The sequence below is a fragment of the Syngnathoides biaculeatus genome, chromosome 4 (genome assembly GCF_019802595.1).
Source record: "Syngnathoides biaculeatus isolate LvHL_M chromosome 4, ASM1980259v1, whole genome shotgun sequence".
NCBI lineage: Eukaryota > Metazoa > Chordata > Actinopteri > Syngnathiformes > Syngnathidae > Syngnathoides > Syngnathoides biaculeatus.
In genome coordinates this window covers 32,573,104-32,593,850 of record NC_084643.1, presented here as the reverse complement: position 1 = coordinate 32,593,850, position 20,747 = coordinate 32,573,104, and the positions used below count along the sequence as shown (strand labels likewise).

The window sequence follows — 20,747 nt, the reverse complement described above, 5'->3', positions numbered from 1 at the left end:
CTATACTTAGGAGAAAATAGTTTCAAATTGGTGTGCTCATTAAATGGACCGTTAAAAAGTAAGGCTTTTTGGATAGAAATTGTCCCTCCTGGATGTCCGTAGTGCGGTTTGGGGGAAGAGCGAGCGGCCGTTTCTCGCTGGCTTGTTTCTCAGTCCGCGCCGCGTAGAGTCGGCGGCAGTGGAGCGAAACATGTCGGTGGCCGGGGTTGGCCACAGAGGCTTCTATTTCAACACGGTTCTGGCACTGGCACGCTCTTTGGCCGCCCACCAGCCTGCACCGGCGGAAAAGGTAAGCCGCGCGAACGCGTTTGGGTCCGATTGGTTGCGTGAACACGAGCAACAGGGCAAACGAGGTCCGCTTCCGCACTGGCGCAGGCGGTGCTGGCGTCTTATTTTCTTGCCTGACTGACTTTCCACTTTTGGCAGGTGTTCATCAATCCGAAAGTCACCTTGCATTAAATTCGTTGTTTCTATTTTACTCACAGTTGAGTTTGACGTTTCGCCGCACACTGAATAAATAGTCCGCGTTGATGAGCACCGCAGCCAAACAGGCTCCGACAACCTCATTTTATTCAATGACAGTGTGTAGAAAAGAACAGGGAAGTGAATATTAGGTTCGTGTTTGTGGCGTTACATTTTTTTTGGCGATTTTTCTGATTGGATTCATGTTTTGACGCACATAGGAGGGGAAAATCTAAGGAATGCAAATTCTTGAAGATCACGACGAATCATCGAAAAAAAAATCGCAAAAAAATGTATTTGCTGTGTACTGAAGTAATGACGATCTTGTCTCAGTCTACTAACGCATTTACTTGTGAAATCTTTCTGTTTTGATGATGACTACCGTATATGTGGAAGGTGGGCGCACAGGTTAATTGTACAGTGCCATCTAGTGTCGGATTTCAGCAAGATCTGCTGTGCATACTGGAGTTGAGACTGCAATGTGCTGCATACTCGGAGTGCTCCCGCTGTTGTTCGTATATTAAAATTCCATTTATTTGTGCTGTTTAAGGTCCAGAAGCTACAATGCATGTGTCCATTGGAGTCCCGAGGCGTGTTCTCACTGGACGTGCGCCGCATCGACGCCGTCGTAGCGCTGGCCGTCTTCCTTGTGGAGTCCGGCTTGCAGGTGGGACTTGGCTTTAGTGGCGCTCTACCTTTACATCATGACTTGGAACCAGCCTCTCACGAGACTCCACATACTTTATATTGGCATGATAAGAAGCTTATACCTTTAATCTCATTAAATCTGTGATTAAACACGCTCCAGACCCTGTAATCCGCTAATATCTTTGCAACGGAACTCTGGAACCTATCTAATTACTTCAAAGTATATTTCCTTTAAGTCTGTTCTTTTCCCCCCTCTATTACAATGTTTAATATTTGTCACTTGTTGTATGAAACAAAGTGCAGTTGTTTGCATTTGGTTGTAATCATTTGCCTGGCACCATCAGCACAAAGACACGCTTGTTTCCTACTTGCTGAGCCTACTGAGAGGCCTCCCACGTGTCCAGTGGATCGAAGACTGCTCGGGAAAGAAAGGAAAGGGTAAGAACAATCCTCTCACTTACAGTACAGGGGACCCGTGTTCAGAACATTACCCGTTTGTCAACGTTTTACTTGTTGCGGCAGATGTATCGGTTGTTATCATATTGTGCCAAGCACAACATAGATTATATTGCCATGTCCGAGCATTCCAACAGCATTTATGTGAACTGCTGATCTAAAAAAAAAAAAAAAAAAAAACTGAATAGCGCCTACACATCGAACGGTATGTCGATTGGTTGAAGCCAGTTGGCCGCCATTTTGATACTCCCAAAGCGTGTGGAGGACATGGTTTACAGGTTGGATTACGGCGGGGTTTTCCAAAGTTAGGTATGTCGAATTAAAACTGGTCGTGTGAGCTTGACCTTTTTTCAGTTCTGGTAATATGAAGGATTATTCATTCGACTTGGTAAGCCAAAAAAGGCCAACAGCAAAGGAAAGACAGATAACACCATGACTACCAAGAAACCTTGCTAGGGCCCGATTTCCGTGACGTGAACTTTCCCCAAAATACGCTGTGAAGCACTACCATCATAACATCGCAAAAAACTAAGTATTTTTGTCAAGAAAAAAATTAATTTCAAGTCAATCAGTTAGATTTTTTTTTTTTTTTTATTTAAGGACTTGCAAAGGGAAATTACATGCTAAATGCATTGTTCATTTGTTGTCTCTGCGACGTCATTATTTCAGACAGAAAATTTAAACTTGTTCCCTTGGATTTGAAAATCAAATTCAATTTGGAGAGTTCTGTATTATGAAATTCATCAACACAGAAAATGTGTTTTCTTGCTTATCCACTGATGAAGTTTGGGAAAATATTTAATTTGCTTTTTCGCAAAAAAACGTTGGCTTGGAAAGGTGAAGCAGAGAGTGAACAGTGAACAACAACAACAACAACCAGAAGCAAAACTTTCTTCAACTGAATTAATCTCATCAGAAAATAAAAAGTAAATCTTTCTAACTTACCTGTGCAATGTTTTCTCACAGCCACAAAACTAGCGATTAATGCAGTTAATGCCCAGGTCGGCATGGTTGTTTTGGGAGTATCAAGATGGCGGATGGCGACTTCAGTTTTGGTGGCCAATGAGCCATCCAGTCTTTTTTTTTTTTTTTTTTTTTTTTTTACATCAGTGGTTGCGGTGCATTTGGAAAGTATTTACAGCGCTTCAGGTTTTCCTCATTTTATTTTTGCAGGCTTAGTCCAAAGTGTAAGAAATTGCTTTTTCCCTCACAAAATTGCACACATTCGACACAGAATTTTTATTGAATTTTTTTTTAATGTTTTCAATAAAAAAAAAACAATACATCACAAATACGTAAAGATCAATCCATTTTGGAATAATCCTTTTACTTTCCTGATACATTATATATTATGCTTTGATTATGAAGATTTTTGTGTTTCTATTAGGGGCTAGACTTGCTGATTGTGTGAAATTGATGGTTAATATTAATTGTGTATTGACACTGTTGAAGCAAAATGGAGCGGATGCCATTGCTTCAGTTTCAACTCATTTCTCTAATAAAGTACAACATGACGTCAGCTATATGACGTTTACTACACCCACACAGACTTCAGCTATAGCAAAATCTTCGGGGGTGTTATTCTCCCAAATCAACACTTGTGTGGTATTAGGAGTTCAGAACATTCCCAGAGAGATGCGCTCCTTGAAATTGTATTCAAACAGTAATCCTTGATAAATTTGGTCATTTTTCCATTTTGTGTGCATTGCTTCTACCTTTTAAAAGCGTGCAGTCTTTTCATGACATGAATAATTGATCGATTGTGTGTTCTTCAGAGTTTCTGCCAGTCGCCGAAAACTTCAGTTTCTGTTTAGTGACTCTTTTAGCAGATGTGGCTCAGAGGGACTTAGGCTACAGAAAAGAGGTTAGTCTGGCGAGTCTATTTGTTGGATGACTGGACTAACCCATCTTATCGTATAATATATTATTTCTAAATCAGATTAAACCTTTAGCGTTGATGTGTGATGTTTTTTTGTCCTGTTGTTCTGCAGATATTGAACGCCATAATGGAAGTCATGCAGTCATTCCAGGAAATGTGCCAAACACCTGATAATCACGATAAAGGTATGAGCGCACACGTCTGATGTGAATGTGAAGTTGCAGTCCTGCACATTTTCTAAGAGTCTCTCTCAATTTGAAGTCTACCTGTGCAGGTACATTGTGCCCAGCCTGTTGGGCATGACGCGAGCGTTTGGCCGTTACAGCATCACGGACGAAGCCCTTTTGTCCAAGTTGTTCCCCAAAGACTCTCCTCAGACTAACCGTGTCGCAGAGGAAAGCGAGGGCCTACGGCGGCGATCCTTCAATGATTTCCGCTCCATCATTCCGACCTCCTTGCTTACCGTGTACCAGAGCGACACGTTGCGCCGACGCAACGCAGCCAATTCTGAATCTTCCACACGAGTAACATGTTTTGTGAATTTTTGTATAGCATGTCTTTTTTTTTTTTTTTTTGTGGCTTTAAAACGTGTTAATTTTGATAGATTCGTGCAGATGCAGGAGGTCACTCACCCTGCTCTCCCACCACACCAGGCCCAGATTACTTTGAAGGTAAAACAGTTGTCAGCTGGTATTCATTGACCGTATATGGAAAATGAATTGAGCACAATGTTATATTATTGTGTTTGTGGTTTGGTGTGATGTAGAACTGCATTATATAATAGTGAACTTTTCCAAATATTTGAAATCTAATGTGCAGCCCCCTACAAAAGTATTGGAATGGCATGGTCAATCTTTGAATGTTTCTTCTGCAAAAAGAGACATTCAATTTCTAAAAACTAAGACGACTGTAACCTACTGAAGAGCAGTGATTGTCTGCTTTTTTTCCCCATCTTTGTGTATTTTATAATGCCCCCAGGTGGCCAAGGCAGGCACACCAGGAGGATTAGCACAATGTCCATTGACTTGAAGCAAAAACACATGATAAAACTATTAATTTATGTATTTATTTGTCTATCAAGGAGCCTATAGCATCCCCATTTCAGTCGGGATGGATGATTTGTATTGTGAGTGCTTTGAGTTATAAATGGGGTCATGGAACGAATTTATTGGTAGCTCCACTGGCACTTCTGAATTTAGAAGTATTCTAATATGTAGTACACTAGTTTATCACAATCACAGGTGTCTGTTATAGATTAAGCTTGTATTTTAACTGCAGGGTGATTGATGTCTATCATTCCAGGTGCCTACCTCCCCGACAGCAGCGCGGTGGATCCTGATTACTATTTTTCCACAGTCAGCTCCAGTTTCTCCGTGTCTCCTCTCTTCTTGGGAGCAAGAGACAATGAGATTGAAGTGTCCGTGGATCTGCTCCGGAAGCTCCTCAGCATGGTTTGTGTCTACTGTAATGTTGGTGCTGGCCTGCCGCAGTTAGGACACCCTCGTCATGCTGTGTCCCTTGTGCTCATTCAGGTGAAGACATTCGTTTCGGAATCTTTTCTAAAAATCCTCGACGCCACCGTGGCTGAAGTCACAGGGGTAAATGAGATGTGTATTGCTTTTAGATCAAACGAGTTCAATTTTATTCACGTATTTGTAATTGATCATTGTCCCTCCTGTTTGTCATCAAGTCTAACCCTGGAATCAACCTCTATTACAAGACCTTCAGTGACCCTCTCTACGTGTGTGTGTTCAAAATGCTGAGGGACACTCTGTACAACATGAATGGTAAATCTGGCATGGTTATTAAATCTATATTTAGTCCCAGAGCCAGGGAAATATTGATATAACCATGGTTTTTTTTTTTTTTTTTGAATATCAGCTTTGCAACCGGCTTTTGTACGGGAAGTCCACGACTTTGTCCTGGAACAATTTAGCAGCAGCCAATCTGAGCTGCAGCGGGTACTTCATGACACGGGGGGGTTGCCGGGGGAACAGAGCCCCCTCAAGCTTCGTTGCCAAGCCAACGCTGCCTGCGTGGACCTCATGGTGTGGGCAGTCAAAGATGAGCAAGGTAATCGATTTGTAATCCGGACGGTGCTCAGAGCCCTGTATTTAGATGTAGCCTCATCGGTTACAGGGTATGTACAATATGTACTCCATGTGTATTTATGTCTTTTTCCCATGTTTTTCCAATAGGAGCTGAGAACTTGTGCAACAAATTGACTGAGAAACTCCAATCGAAAACCTCGAGTAAAGTCATCATCGCTCACATGCCTCTTCTCATCTGTTGCCTGCAGGTGAAATATTGAAGAGCTGAAAGAATAATGAAGGGAAATGTCACATGTGGGTAGAGAAAACAGAACATTGTTTGTAGAACTGAATATACAAAAGCTGCCTTGACAAAGATACTCTTGCTCAGTTTGAATGGGCAGTATGCAGATCTCCACTGGGTTTTTCAGGATATGAGCTGTCATTTGGATGAATTTTTGCTTCGACTTGCGAGCAAAAATTTGAGATGCGAGCACTGCATTGTGGCAGTCGACTCAAATCACTTCAAAACAGCCAGCAATTAGAGGTAGTGAGCAATTGTTCAGAGGCTTCAAGACGTTTATTGTCACACCCACTTTAAATAGACCTTCAAATTAAATTGAAAGCAAAAAGAAGTACTGTAATTCCCGGCCTACAGAGCGCACCTGGTTATAAGCCTCAATACACAGAAAGAGTTTAACGCTAGCGTGGGGCTAGCATTAGCGAGGCGCTAGCGTTAGCTTTAAAATCTTTTTGTGTACCGAGGCTTATAACCAGGTGCACTAACGCGAGCGCCACACTAACGCTAGCGCGGTGCTAACGCGAGCGCCGCATCGCCACGTAAACCGCAGGGTTGAAAGCGTGTGAAAACAGTCGCGGCTTGTAGGCCGGAAATTAAAGTACGTGTATTTGAGACAACTACACGGCTTTTGCCTTTGTAAAGTCCTGTCAGGTAACAAACAACCTAAGTTGCCATAGATGGGATAACAGATAGTCTCGGTGGTGTGGCGTTATAACTCTTTTAAACAACAGAAATGTGAACATAAATGGTGGAGCAACACGGGAAAGCAGATAATATAACACAACTCACATAAACACTATTCTCACTATCCTCTGCACAGAACGACTAATATATATATATATATATATATATATATATATATATAAAATATCCAGTGCTTTCCAAGTGTCAGGTGTGTTTATGCAAACTCTACTGACGATATTAATCTTGCATTTCAATAAATGTTGTCTCTGGGATCGGTCAGGGCCTGGGGCGTCTTTGTGAGAGGTTTCCCGTGGTGGCTCACTCTGCTACCACATCACTTCGGGACTTCCTGGTCATTCCTTCCCCTGTCATCATAAAACTCTACAAGTACCACAGCCAGTACTGCACAGGTACCAGAACTCTGACACGCGTAGTAAATTTAGATATTTTGATTTTTTCAGAGGAGGGCTTCGGGTGAATTTGTGATGAACATGTAGAGCAGTGCAACACGAGAGATTATATAACGGTGCCATTTCCTGATCGGTCTCTCATTTGGTATTGATTGGTACAATGTGTTCATTGGCCAGCAACTGCAGATTGCGTCACCTATTGTGTCCTTCTCCATACTTTGTAATATTTGAAAACATACTTTATGAGGTGTAAGTCGACCTCCAATTCTCATATGAAAATTAAAACTATTGTTCATGCTTTAGGCAATGTTTATTTGTATTTTGATGATCTTAACTGTCATATAAGATGGAAAAGAAGCTTAATGGTAAACATAAAGAAAATTGTCCTCACGCATAAATGTGATGCATATGATTAAAATGCTATCGTGATTATTTTATGTGCTTGTGAAGTGAGTCCCTTCAGAGGCAGACTAAGGACTCTTTGCACTGTTAATCATTCTTTCATTTTGATGTCAACATGTTGTTGCTTTAGCGATTTCGTACTGAGCAGCAAGGACAGAGGTATTTGTATCAATTTCCCATGTTCCAGTAAGTTCCAGTTGCAGTTCCGTGTTCTTTTTCCCCCCATCTCTAATAGCTTCCTGTTTTTGGGGGGAAAAAAAAGATAAGCTAAAGTCAGTCAAGTGCACTGGTGCTACTTTTCCCGTTGGGTTGAAATCTCACATGAGATGCAAATTTTGCACTGTTATTTAATGATCAAAAATGTTTGTTGAATTCTGAATTGTGCAATTTAAGAAACCTTTTACTTTATTTTAGACCAAAACCACATTATTTTAGAAATGGGGCTTGTATCTTATTTTATGTATTTCTTTTTTCAAATCAAGGCACGGGAGAAATCAGGATCAATGTAACGAACGAGCACTCGCAGTCCACGGTCAACATTTTGTCGAGCAGGAAGGACCAGCAATCCATGTACGAGCAGCTCCGAGATATTTCCATCGACAACATCTGCAGGTCAGTCGCAAGAAAAGCGTGTGCAGCTTTGGCAAGAGGAAAATGAACTAGAAAAATAGTTTTAAAAAAATTGATGTTCGTCCTTTGCCTGGGCAGATGTCTGAAAGCTGGTCTGACCATGGACAACGTGATCGTGGAGGCCTTTCTCGCTAGTCTGTCCAACCGCCTTTACATTTCACAGGAGAATGATAAGTGAGCGACGTATCCGTGTCGTATAGAGAACCTAAATGAACCAATGAGCTCTTTTAAAAGCCCGCGTCCTTCTCACAGGGATGCCCACCTGATCCCAGATCACACAATTCGGACACTGGGCCACATCGCCGTTGCTCTGAGAGACACCCCGAAAGTGATGGAGCACATCCTGCAGATCTTACAGCAGAAGTTCTGTCAACCTCCGTCTCAGCTGGACGTACTCATCATAGACCAGCTGGGCTGTATGGTCATTACTGGGAATGTGAGTGTGGCTTCCTCTTCTGCTTCGTTCTACTTCAAGGACCAATCGCGGCTTTTAGTTTGTTGAACAGGAAGATTCGCTGTAAACGGAGCTCGATACACTCTTTGTCCAAATATTCCTTCCTCCCTTGTTATATACAAAATGTTTTTGATCAGACACTATGAACCGAATAAGCAAGTTCACTCAACTGATGTGATCTTAAATATCTTTTATATTACTCTGTCCTATAGCAATATATCTACCAGGAAGTGTGGAACCTATTTCAACAAATCAGTGTTAAGGCCAGCTCAGTCGTCTACTCGGCGACTAAAGACTCCAGAGATCACGGCTACAGGTGCGTGTCACTGCTGCTGGTGTTCAATGGAAAATAAAGTCAGACTCTCACAGTACCAGTTCCACCCTTAGATACGCTACATTTTGAAAAATGCTGAGCAGAACGTGTTTGCCGTGCTTCTATTTCCTCTTCAGGCACTGCTCTCTGGCTGTGATAAACGCTTTGGCCAACATTGCTGCCAACCTGCAGGGGGAGCAGCTTGTGGATGAACTCATGGTGAACCTTTTAGAACTTTTTGTCCAGCTGGGCCTGGAAGGGAAGCGGGCCAGTGAGCGGGCATCAGATAAAGGGCCAGCACTCAAAGTATGTGTTTGGACACATCTCCACGCATGCCCTACATAATTTTAGATTTTCAGATGTACAAAAATAATACAATTTCTCATGTTCTTCCAAGGCATCAAGTAGTGCTGGGAATCTGGGTGTTCTCATCCCAGTGATCGCCGTGGTAAGTTTGTACATTTTGTCGTATGCTACAAGCCTTGCATGCCACACCACACACCTTTATAACTTGACATCTGATTCCAAGTTACTGTATTTGTCATCATGCAAGCGACGTGACAAATATTTACCCAGTTATCTGCAGTGAAAACACCGGTTAATAATGCAGCAAAAATGATGATGCAGTGTAGTTCTACCACTAGAAACCGCAACCACATGAGTAATATCTCTCACTGTGGTAGTCAAAAAATGGAGATTTTTGTTTTCTTTTGTTTATTGGGTCTCGTTAACCTTTTATACCAAGTAAGTGTACAAAGTTTTGTGTCCGGTTGCCTTGATCAGGTACGTTTGGCAAATAAGTTGCTTAATGAACATAAATTTAAGACAACCTGAAAACGTTTTCAGACTCAATGCCGTGATGGGTGAATCTCTCTCTAGATTAATCAAATACTACATTGATTTTTGTATTCATTTCTGAATCGTGAAGTAGGTCATTTGGCCACAAAAGGTGAAACATTAACAGACAAAATAGCGTGCTTCGACTCACGCAGGCAATTTGAGACTCAACAACACTCACACACAAGCTAATTTCTTCCTGTTACTTTTTCCTTTTGCCTTAAAGAAAGTAAATTGAAGCACATCAAGCCCCCCAGCGTTGACATTGCGTTTGAAATGGATTTTACAAATTTAGTTCTGTGACGGGTTGACCACTCTGCCCATGAACACAACGCAGTCCGTACGGTGCTCGTAGATGAGGAAGAGGAAAGGGTGGTCTACTATGAAGCGGATCTGGGAGGAGAGGGGCATGAAGCCCACCTGGGTCAGAGCAGCTGCCTCCGTGCCTTCCTCATTCACAGTGATGGTTCCTTGATGCTTAAGCTATATGAGAATTAAAAAAAAACAAACGGTACGTCAGTCAGAGCTACCTATCTCTTTTTTTTTTTTTTTTTTTTTACTTTACAATGAAATCTACCGTCTCACCCAGTTCAATGCAACCTTATCTGAAGTCATTCCAGAAAAGTCTCCGCCATCGTGAAACAGGTCAGTGAGACCCATCTCCTTGAGGTTCTCAATCAAGTCGTAGTTCTGTTCCAGTTTGAAGCGAGGTAGCACCACCTCACGCGTTCTGCAGGGGAATTAATCACTCATATGCACACACATAAATGCGTCCAAGATCTCCCAAAAAATCTTTGGCTTCCACTGTCAAGAGTTATTGCTTTCCAGTAGTATTAGTTCTACTGCAGAGTACTCAGGAGTCCTACCATGACGTAGTATGATGTAAACACTCTTACGAGACTTTGGCTGAGCTTCCAGTCAAAATGTCATTTAGCGATTTTTTTATTTTTATTTTTTTTTTTATTTTTTTTTTTTTTCTTGCTGTTAATGACGACAGTAAAATGGAATTTACTTCATACTGAAAGACGGTAAAAATGTATATTTGATCCTCACTCACCTTTGTGAAACGGTGCAAACACAAAAGAAAACCAAGTAACACTAACGTTTTGATTACTGTAGGTGGTGAGGGAGCAATTTAGATCAGCAGATTTTCTTTGTCCAGTTTTATCCCATTTATGTTCTGCATTGTTGTTCAGTTTAATTAGTCATGAAGTTTTAGCCAAACTGAGTTGTTGAGAATTCAGAGGGTTGGTAATACTTTTTCCAACCCCAGTATTTTGACTTAAACTGGCCTCACTTCAGCAACCCAAACCCACTTCCCAAGACTGAACTACTCCCACTCACATTTGTGCAATTCGTCACTTGTTTGGTGGAAGGATGCTGCTGACCTGTTTGTCATGTTTTTGAGCCACTTGTTGACAACTGTCGGCGAGATCTCCTGCTCCAAAGTCCTCATACCTGTAATCTTCCTCGGCAAGGCAATGAGCATGCTGATGTTTCCCGTGTACGGGAGCTGAAAAGGCCAACGCTCGGATTTACTGTCACGAGTCCTTTGTTGCCATTTCTAAATCTGGAGGAATCCCCCAACTCACTTGTAGGATGTCACAGTCAAGCTCGTGGTCGGCAGCGGCCAGGTAGTTCCCCTTGTTGGTCATCATCGGCACTCGTACGTTTGTCTTCTCGTTCACTCGGAAGTTGCGGTAATGGGTCATCTCTTTTGGAAATTTCTGTTCCCATGTGCCTGGTGACAAAAGAGATTTAGCACAGATACATTTGGTCATACCTATGGGAGGTCACAATCAATGGCTGTGTGGTGTTTCTCAATTTATGTTCACCTTTAAAGTAAAGGTAGTTGAGCAGCATGAGTATCATATTTGGGTCTACGCTCTTGAGCGGCTCCTTGATGAGTCCCTTAGTGATCTTTGAAATGCGGCGGTTTGCCTTGTTCAAAAAGGCAGGATCCCTGAAGTCCACCGACTGGGGTTCTGCGAAGTAGTACGCCTTCGTCTCCGCACGGAAGGTGTCTTTCATCGAGACGTTCTTCTTCACGTAGACATCGTTAACGGAGCGTAGCGTGTAGCCGTAGTTTCTCCGAAACAGCCTGTGTGTCAACTTCCTGAAAAGCTTGTGTACCGTGATGTTGTCATAATGAGTGCTCGCGTTGACAAATTCAGCGAATCCCAGAACTTTGTAGATCTGATCGTGGGTTCCCGGTCCGGCTCCTAAAGACATCATCCCCAAGGCGATGGAGATCCCAGCGGGCGCGAGCAGAATGTTTTCGCTCTGGTTGACGTCATTGCGGAGACTCCGATAGAGGTTAAAGCCGAAGACGGCGTTGGCGATGCTGAGGCGTTGGAGGCGCGAACGACCGTGAAAGAGCCGCAGGAGTCTGGCGCGACGAATCTTCGGGTCCGATGGTTCGGCGAATATGTCGATATCCGGGGCGGGAGTGGCAATCTCGTCAATTTCATCCCCTTCACTGAAAAAAAGTTGCTCGTCGTTCATGTACTCAAATCAGAACATTTGATTTCTTTCCCCAAATAACCATAAAACAATACTCACATGTAGTCATCACTGCCCGCAGACAGGATCTTATCAAAATCGATGTAATCTTGGTCCTCAAAGCCATCAAAAACCAGGTCGTTGGTGATGGTGTTTTCTTTGTGGAAATCTAAAGGGATGTCTTCTATATCCCCTCCGCCGTTTGCCTGGAAGCTTCTGGGGTCCGGGTTTGGGTGACTAAAGTGCGAACTGAGGTCTTTGATGGCGGCCAGTCCTGGACTCGCCACTAGGCAGGCCACCGAGACGATTGTCCAGATCACCTGCATCCTGAAGGCTTCAACTGGGGCAAAAGTGATATTGAAAACCTTAACAAATGTACAGAATACGCCAATAACAAACTACCACAGTAAATCAAATTAAATGGAGTCTGAACAAAAGTAAAAGATACAGTTTTGGCTGTCTGTTTGTGTTTGTCCGGTACCTTACCTTCACTGCGTGCTGCTTTGTGTTTGCAAGGGACAAGCAGAGAATTGAATACCAAATTGAACTTTGACGTGGTCTCCTCCTGAACAAATAGACCAGATCAAACAGACCCAAAAGTCTTGTGACTGAATAACGCTCTGTTCAGCTTCACTGTTAGCAGTAATGTCCACTGCTTGTTCTATCAATTAAAATGTAGGAAAATACTTGTCTAATAATTAATGGATGTTATTTTATTGCTTCTCTTTTGGATGGAACCTATCCAAATACACAGGTTTTTTTTCACCTGAACTATGAGCATTTCTGTCATTCCCAGTTGACGAGACGACTCCCGCCTATCAAGGAGGCCAAGCCCCGCCTCCAGAAGCTGTTTCGAGACTTCTGGTTGTACTCTGTGGTCATGGGTTTTGCCGTGGAAGGATCAGGTTGGATGAGCAGCTATGTTTTATCTTCATGCAGCTGTCCCTTGTGATACGAGTTTAATTTGTTCTGTGACCACACTTGTCTCAAAATGTATCTCAAATCATTTTTCTCCATTTAAAATGGATGGAAATGCAATTAATCCATTCAACCCCCACCCAAAAACTTTTTCTAAACATTTTTTTTCTCCAGAAAGATTGCACTCAGCAATATTGTACTGTATAAAAACACACGTTAATCATGTTTTCTCTTCAGAAAATGTGATCACAAAACCCAACTGTGCCTATCTCACTGTCCTTCCTTGTTCTTCTGTGGTCAGTTGGCAGCTGTCAAAGTAGTGTAATGGTGCATTACCACCACTGACTGATATGTTCCTTCCACTCAAAAGAAAATGTGAACTGCCATCTTGCACTCATACAGTATCTCAAGCACCACTGTAGGGTTGCAAAATACTGAATTTTCAATGTTAGTCTGTTACCAGGGGGACTAAGAGGAAATTACGTTCGTATAAATGTTCTGTAAGCTCTTTATAGCCTAAATTCTTTCTTTTTGCCAAATAGATGCAGAATGGAAATTTAAATGCATGAATCATGTCACACATTTCTAATATTTTGCTACTTTCAAATTAGCTGACTAATGATGACTAACATTAGAAACATTTCAGTATCTTACAGTGCCGTTGCAATCCACTACAGACCAAACCACACTAATAAACATTCGTAAGTTAATGTCTATAGAAACTTAGTATTTTTACATTTTGGGGAGAAAAAAAAACATCATTGGTTTATTATAGACATCAGATTCAACATGTACCTAACACATTGATACCGTAATTCCCGGCCTACAGAGCGCACCTGGTTATAAGCCTCACCCAGTACATTTGTAAAGGAAATACCATTTGGTACATACATACGCGACAGCTGTGTAAAAGCCGCAAGTGGCCACATTGAAACACGAAAGAAAGACGGTACATAGAGAGTTTACCGCTAGCGCCACCGCTCTAACGCTAATGCTAGTGCTAAGGCTAGCACTAATACTAATAGGGCCAGTTTAAAAAAAAAAATCACTGCAACACGGCAGTCACACTCTAGTATAGCACTAACAGGGCTGTACCGGTAAAATTCACTTCCTCGGCACATATATTCCACTGGTCTCACCTTGCGGCCGTTAGGGAAAAAAATGCACAAATTAGCCGCATCACTGCATAAACCACAGGGTTGAAAGCGTGTGGAAAAAAGTCGCGGCTTTTAGGCCTGAAATTCTCGCAGTGTTTCTGGATCTACTTTTTCTTTGCAGGCCTGTGGCCCAAAGAGTGGTATGAGGGCGTTTGTGAAATTGCCACCAAGTCTCCTCTCCTGACCTTCCCCAGCGGAGAGCCCCTTCGCTCAGAACTGCAATACAACTCTGCCTTGAAAAACGACACTGTCACACCGGTAGTACTGGGAGCGCAGCGTTCATTTTCCAATGTGTCTGGAACATCGAAAACCTCTTTTCCTCATCCAGGCAGAGTTGAGCGATCTGCGCGCGACCATCAACAATCTCCTGGACCCCTCCCCTGAAGCAGCTGCCCTCATTAACAAGCTGGACTTCGCCATGTCCACGTACCTGCTCTCAGTCTACAGATTAGAGTATATGAGGTGTGTACCATGTTTTGAGACAACCTCTGCCCCTTCAAATGGAGTATTGATGAAGCTTGCTACGCTTACAGGATGCTACACTCCAACGATCCCGACCGCTTCCAGGTCATGTTTCGCTATTTTGAAGACAAAGCAATTCAGAAAGACAAATCCGGTGAGGTTTTTTTGGTGTTTGACGTACATCCTTTTCAATCCACTAGATTTTACTTATCTTTCAAAAATGTCTTTTGTCATTAGGAATGATGCAGTGTATCATTTGTGTTGGCGACAAGGTTTTTGACGTCTTCCTCCAAATGATGGCTGACAAGGTGGGTCTTCTTCTTTTCCTCCATTGAGGAGAATCTTTGTATTTTATCCTCCAACCTTTCTATTTTACTGTAGCCAAAGACCAAAGAACACGAGGAGGAACTGGAGTGCCATGCCCAATTCTTGTTAATTAACTTCAACCACACCCACAAGCGGATCCGCAGGGTGGCAGATAAATATCTTTCTGGTTTGGCTGAGACGTGAGTGATCCTCCCCTTCCTGTTGCTTCAACCACATCAAATGCGATAGTAATTCATGTTTTTGTAAGCGGTGTCTGGCTTTTACCAGGTTCCCACATCTGCTGTGGAATGGGCGTGTGTTGAAGACCATGTTAGACATTTTGCAGACCCTCTCGCTCTCTCTAAGTGCAGTAAGTCACACGGAGGGTAGACGACGGGCTACAGCCTGTTTTGTGGCATTCAAAATCAAAAAAAAAAATAGTATAATCATATACTCAAAAGCGATGCCTCAAATGTTTTCCACTTTTTCAGGACATCCACAAGGACCAGCCCTATTATGACATTCCAGATACCCCGTACAGCATCACTGTACCTGATACGTATGAGGCCAGAGAGGTAGGTTTTTGTGTCCACTAGAGGGAAGCACAGTGTTGGTTGAGGAAAAAAATTACCGTAAATTCTCGAAAATAATTTGCAAATTTTTATCAAAACATTTTCAAAAAGTTAATAAAGCGCATTATATTTAGGTATGGATGAAAAAATATATATATAAAACCACATTGTATCATGGTATACAGGTACAGAGTGTGGTAATGGTAAATGTATGCATATACATTTTGATATGACATACAATGTTACACATTTATATTTATTACGGTATTCACCAACAACCTGAGCTCGCTGAGCTCCTCGGGCAGCTTGCATTTTACGATTTTTTAGCGTAGCATGGTTGTTGCTAGTGCAGCAAAGATCAGAAACGACTGCCCAAGAGTTTGTTTTGACTTAAACTAAGACAAAAAATGTTGACTACAACGGCTAGTTGTGCAGCTCCTTTTAAAAGAAAGGCGTCATCGCTCCTGCCGATGATGCCGGCAATCCGGAAGTAGCGCCGCAGTCCGAAACAATGACAGCTAACGAAACAACAATAGCTAACGATAGATATGTAATGCAGTGTTTAATAAACAGTGTTAAATAGTTTATATTTTTAAGACTGAGAAGGGTTGCGTCAGGAAGGGCATCCGGCGTAAAAATTGTGCCAAACATATATGTGCGTTCATCTGAGATGACACGCTGTGGCGACCCCGAAAGGGACAAGCCGAAAGAAACCCATTATGGGTTATCAACAGTATTAAAATGTTGTGCCATCATTGAGGATTTATTTTAGTTGGTTAAGGGATTCTGTTCTGACAATTACAGGGACCAGGACAAGCAGGTCCTGTGGCCTGTCATGAGATTATATTACATCATTATTAATGATTGTTGTACGGACAGTTTTTTGAAAAACAATACAAGTACAAACCTAGCAAAATATTAACACAGATCTTTCCTAATATTCTGAGCTTATGGGTAGCGGCTAATTGGTGGTGCGCATTGTACATTGGTAGAAGACTTTTCCTGATTTTTATTTTTGTATTTTTTTAGGTGAACTTTGGGGGTGCGCATTATACTTCAGGACGCATTATACTTGAGAAATTATGGTACTAGAGTAGCGGTCCTCTAATTTTTACATTGAGTACCACCCCAAAAAATACTTGACACTCTTGAGTACCACTATCATGACCACTATTAAAATACAGTAATGTCATAGGCGTACGTGTTCATCAAAAAACACAGCTGGGGTTACAGGTAATAATGTACTTAAAAATGTTCAAACACAATCAGTTCTTATGCAAATGTGTTGTACTGTACTTAAAAGTTGAATACAGCTGATAAGCACTTTAAAACGTACTCCTAAAGTAAAAATGTGTTCTACATGAAAATGTAAAAAAATGTACTGTAGTTGATTAGCAGGAAAAAAGGCTGTCTTTCTGTGTGCATAGCTGCCTGCTTTTAATATGTTTGGTCTTATTTCACGTTTTAAATGTTTTCAATTTGACTTTAATTTAATTCACTGATTCTTCTGGACAGCCTGCCAACTGCCACTAGTAATCGCAGCCAACTTTGTGAATCACTGGCGCAATTAGTTTTTGTGCCTTTTTGAATGTTTTTCTGTGTGCGTACTTTGGCAACAAAATGTGGTGAATAGTTACATATCCTGAGTTTTCCTTGATCTTTTTTTATATTTTATTTTTGGCCTTTTCAGAGCATAGTGAAGGACTTTGCTGCTCGCTGCGGCGAGATCCTGAAAGAAGCAATGAAATGGGCTCCTTCAGTCACAAAGTCCCACTTGCAGGTTTGTTGCTTGTGTTCAGTACTGTAGGATGACATGAACCCAGTTAAAGATTCTTTTAAAAAAATCCAATATTTGTTTCCCTCAAATTGGGGTGACGGGGTACACTGAACGTGTTTATTGTCCAATCATTAGGTGGCCTCACATAATTTATTCACTTATCTCCTCCTGTCTGTGTCGAGCAGGAGTACTTGAACAAGCATCAGAACTGGGTGTCGGGTCTTTCCCAGCACACGGGCCTGGCCATGGCCACAGAGAGCATCCTGCACTTTGCAGGCTACAACAGGCAGAGCACCACGCTGGGCGTGAGTCTCACATAGACACACACACACACAAACATACAGCATTACTGTATAATTGCCACTGTATTGTGTTTTGATATTTAAATTTACTGCACAATCGTTATTGCACCCGACCATTTTCTCTACTGCTTACCCGCTTCAGGGTCAGAATGAAACTACAGTTTAACATAACTGATCGAGGTGAGGGGGAGTACGACAACCTCAAGTGATCATCTTTCCATCACACGATGGACACATAGAAAGAGAAGATTCACACGAGCTTTTATGCCTAATTTACATATTACAGAGATTCTTTATCAATAAATATGGCATCCAGGTGAAGTTAAGGAGACATTAAATTACCCTTGTAGAAAATCCAGCAAAGTACTGTATAGAGCTCGTGCACGTGCGTCATCAAATCACGTCACTGGCTGGAAGTGTCGGTCAAACAAAGGATTCTTAATGCTAAGTCGATTTGAGACAACACGAAAATACATCCTATAGCACGACGCCCAGAGTTTTGTCCGATACGGTACGTAAAAAAAATGAGAAACACTTGGCATAGAGGACCCACATTTAATGCCGAAGTCGATGTTTTCGTCGATAAGAAACTGGACTATTACCCCGCTTCCGCTTGTCTTGGACAACTGGATCTACAGGTGGATCTGGTGAGTAAGTCGTCGAGATTTACATGGAAAAGTTTAAAAGCGTAGCAAAGTCTGTACGTATACAAATATTTCGTTGCTGGACCTGTTCTTAATCAAGAATAAATCCCACATAGCGATGGAGCCACTCGAGATTTTTTTTCAATACAAATACCAATATTTAAATAAATGACCCCTGGTTTTACACAATCTCGCATTCATTAACTATGATTGAGGGAAAAAAAAAAAAGACAGCGGGTTCATATCCTTCATATACCACACGTTAAACTTTGGTAAATTTCTCCATTACAGACATTTTTTTTTTTAAAATGCATTGTTCTCAATTGAGTCCAATGCGTACTTAAAAAAAGAAAATGAAAATAAACCGCTAGGATAGGCTTCAGCCCCCGTACACGGAAGTGCATTACGGCCACACGTTGGACTTCGGTAAACCTCTGTGTGACCGGGGGTTTATTTTCTTTTTTTTAAATATGCATTGGACTCATTTGAGAACAATGTATATTAGGAAAAAAGGAAAGAGGTTTACCGAACATTAACGTGTGACTGCAACACACTCTGTGAATGTTGGAGACGACGTTCTGTCATTTTTTTTCTCATTGTTTTCAAATGAGCCAACTTGTCATTATAAATACTTCTTGGGAATTTGATATTGAGAAGAATAATTCCTACTTGAAGTGATCGCGACACATTTGTGTGTATTTGGTTGGGCACCATCCATCATGTTTAATCGCCGAAATCCATCAATATTTTATCCGCTGGTATTCCATAGAGTGATCTCTTTGAATATCTGTCTCGTCTGTTGTAACAACCAACAGCGCAACAAGTCTCGGGCATTGTGTATATTGTGCTCCGGTTCAACGTCCCGCACACTGTCGAGCAGCTCTTTTTGACCGGCAATATGGTGACGTCACGTGCACGAGCTCTATTGGTGCCGTTATCCCAACTGAATGGCAAATGCGCTTTTTAGCTGCTTGCTCCGAACATTTGTGAGTTGCACCAACACGTTGTTTATTACTTGTGCATGTCGATGTGTTTCATACAGTTTACAGCAGCTTACGTCCATATAAGCGTCGTTCATTACGCTAAATATTATTGACACTATCGATATCCCTCACGTTCAAATGTTTACTGCACAAGAAACAGATGTTAGTATCGTCATATAAAATATTTTCTCTGGATCCTCTGATGAACTTAAGCTTTATTGTTTTAATTATGTCATCCTTCTCAACGGGCATTTATGATTGCCGTCAAATGCATACCAACTTTTATTTTATTACTGCTGTTTTAAGTTTTGTGATAGAAAGTTTTTGCTTACTTACACAAATATTCCTTATTCTACTCCATTTATATTGCGGTGTATCTGTGTTTATTAATTTTGCAGCACTGCGGTATTGTAATACAGTACTACTAATACAGCGGCTTACTTTGTGATTCTCCTTACGTACTAATGCATGTGTACAGTCGTGCTGTGTTTCCATTTGTGGTGCATGTGACGTACAGTGTGTGCGTTTGTGGGCTCGCTTTCTGCTATTTGTGTCTTTCATTTGCTTTATTTCTTTTATTTGTCTCTATCAAACCATCTGCCTGGTTGGTTGGCTACTTTACGGATTTTGCTGGTTACCTGGTTACTTGGCTGCAATGGAATGGTGGGTTATTTGGATGGACGGTTGCCCATTTGGCTAACCGGTTATGACGGTGCCCTCCTCTGCGCCGCACCGTAGGCTGCGTTCCCTCAGGTTGGTTTGAGCACTGATTACAGAGAGACGGCGCGTGTCCCATTTGTCGATTGTCGAGCCGCAAGTGACTCATTGTTTTTGCCCCCTCCAGACCACCCAGCTGACCGAAAGGCCAGCATGTGTGAAACGAGATTACTCCAACTTCATGGCGTCCCTCAACCTGCGCAACCGATACACTGGAGAGGTATACTGTACTTCTTTTCTGAAGATGTGTGTATCGTAATTCCCGGCCAACAGAGCGCACCTGGTTATAAGCCTCACCCAGTACATTTGTAAAGGAAATACCATTTGGTACATACATACGCCGCAGCTGTGTAAAAGCCGCAAGTGCCCACATTGAAACCGACATTGAAACACGAGATATATACAAAGAAAGAAGGTCCAGAGAGAGTTTAACGCTAACGTCGCCGCACTAACAGTGTTGGTAAAAATAAATAAATAAATAAATAAACATACTGGTAAAAATCATTGAGACGTGGCAGTAACATGCTAGCGCAGCTCTAACATGGTCGGACCGGCAAATGTCACTTCCTCGGCACATTTTTATTTATTATTATTTATTATTCAGTCTCACTCTTACCTTTTCTGCTCGAGTGCCCTTTTGCGGCCGCTAGAAAAAAATGTACAAATTATCCGCAACACCGCATAAACCGCAGGGTTGAAAGCGTGTGAAAAAAGTCACGGGTTATAGGCCAGAAATTACAGTAATTTCAGCCACTTTGTGCTGCTTTTGAAATGTATTAAAATTATATGAGATCTTAAGTTACTAGTTATGTATGTTCCAGGTGTCGAATGAATAATATTTGTCACTAAAGATTTAATGTTTTGATCAACAAAAATTTTGGAATTTAAAAAAAAATGTATT

General features: G+C 41.7%; 2 protein-coding genes across 3 annotated transcripts in view; one reads left to right on the top strand and one right to left on the bottom strand.

The window, feature by feature from the left end:
* Nucleotides 1-31: 31 nt before the first annotated feature.
* The window catches only part of pi4kab (phosphatidylinositol 4-kinase, catalytic, alpha b), a 34,170-nt gene continuing 13,454 nt past the window's right edge, over nt 32-20,747 (top strand). Inside the window, exons 1-31 of one of the 2 annotated variants that reach the window (XM_061816870.1) lie at nt 33-289; nt 1,013-1,129; nt 1,455-1,548; nt 3,342-3,430; nt 3,558-3,630; nt 3,707-3,969; nt 4,050-4,116; nt 4,748-4,896; nt 4,978-5,043; nt 5,136-5,232; nt 5,327-5,518; nt 5,644-5,744; nt 6,741-6,870; nt 7,755-7,884; nt 7,981-8,076; nt 8,155-8,338; nt 8,569-8,672; nt 8,807-8,975; nt 9,067-9,117; nt 12,805-12,913; nt 14,205-14,341; nt 14,412-14,545; nt 14,617-14,699; nt 14,783-14,853; nt 14,927-15,051; nt 15,140-15,221; nt 15,343-15,426; nt 17,114-17,203; nt 17,386-17,505; nt 19,868-19,882; nt 19,974-20,066. In XM_061816870.1, the coding sequence (XP_061672854.1) occupies nt 191-289; nt 1,013-1,129; nt 1,455-1,548; nt 3,342-3,430; nt 3,558-3,630; nt 3,707-3,969; nt 4,050-4,116; nt 4,748-4,896; nt 4,978-5,043; nt 5,136-5,232; nt 5,327-5,518; nt 5,644-5,744; nt 6,741-6,870; nt 7,755-7,884; nt 7,981-8,076; nt 8,155-8,338; nt 8,569-8,672; nt 8,807-8,975; nt 9,067-9,117; nt 12,805-12,913; nt 14,205-14,341; nt 14,412-14,545; nt 14,617-14,699; nt 14,783-14,853; nt 14,927-15,051; nt 15,140-15,221; nt 15,343-15,426; nt 17,114-17,203; nt 17,386-17,505; nt 19,868-19,882; nt 19,974-20,066 (3,414 nt within the window). In that variant the 5' untranslated portion in view covers nt 33-190. Of the gene's footprint in view, nt 290-1,012; nt 1,130-1,454; nt 1,549-3,341; nt 3,431-3,557; nt 3,631-3,706; nt 3,970-4,049; nt 4,117-4,747; nt 4,897-4,977; nt 5,044-5,135; nt 5,233-5,326; nt 5,519-5,643; nt 5,745-6,740; nt 6,871-7,754; nt 7,885-7,980; nt 8,077-8,154; nt 8,339-8,568; nt 8,673-8,806; nt 8,976-9,066; nt 9,118-12,804; nt 12,914-14,204; nt 14,342-14,411; nt 14,546-14,616; nt 14,700-14,782; nt 14,854-14,926; nt 15,052-15,139; nt 15,222-15,342; nt 15,427-17,113; nt 17,204-17,385; nt 17,506-19,867; nt 19,883-19,973; nt 20,067-20,747 lie in introns of both variants that reach the window. The other variant, XM_061816871.1, reaches the window with a different exon arrangement.
* Nucleotides 9,798-12,334, bottom strand: serpind1 (serpin peptidase inhibitor, clade D (heparin cofactor), member 1). The gene is made up of 6 exons (XM_061817828.1): nt 12,069-12,334; nt 11,342-11,985; nt 11,099-11,247; nt 10,895-11,019; nt 10,092-10,236; nt 9,798-9,989 (listed from the first exon to the last, which is right to left on the bottom strand). Exons 1-6 carry the CDS (start codon nt 12,332-12,334, stop codon nt 9,798-9,800), a joined length of 1,521 nt encoding a protein of 506 aa, XP_061673812.1.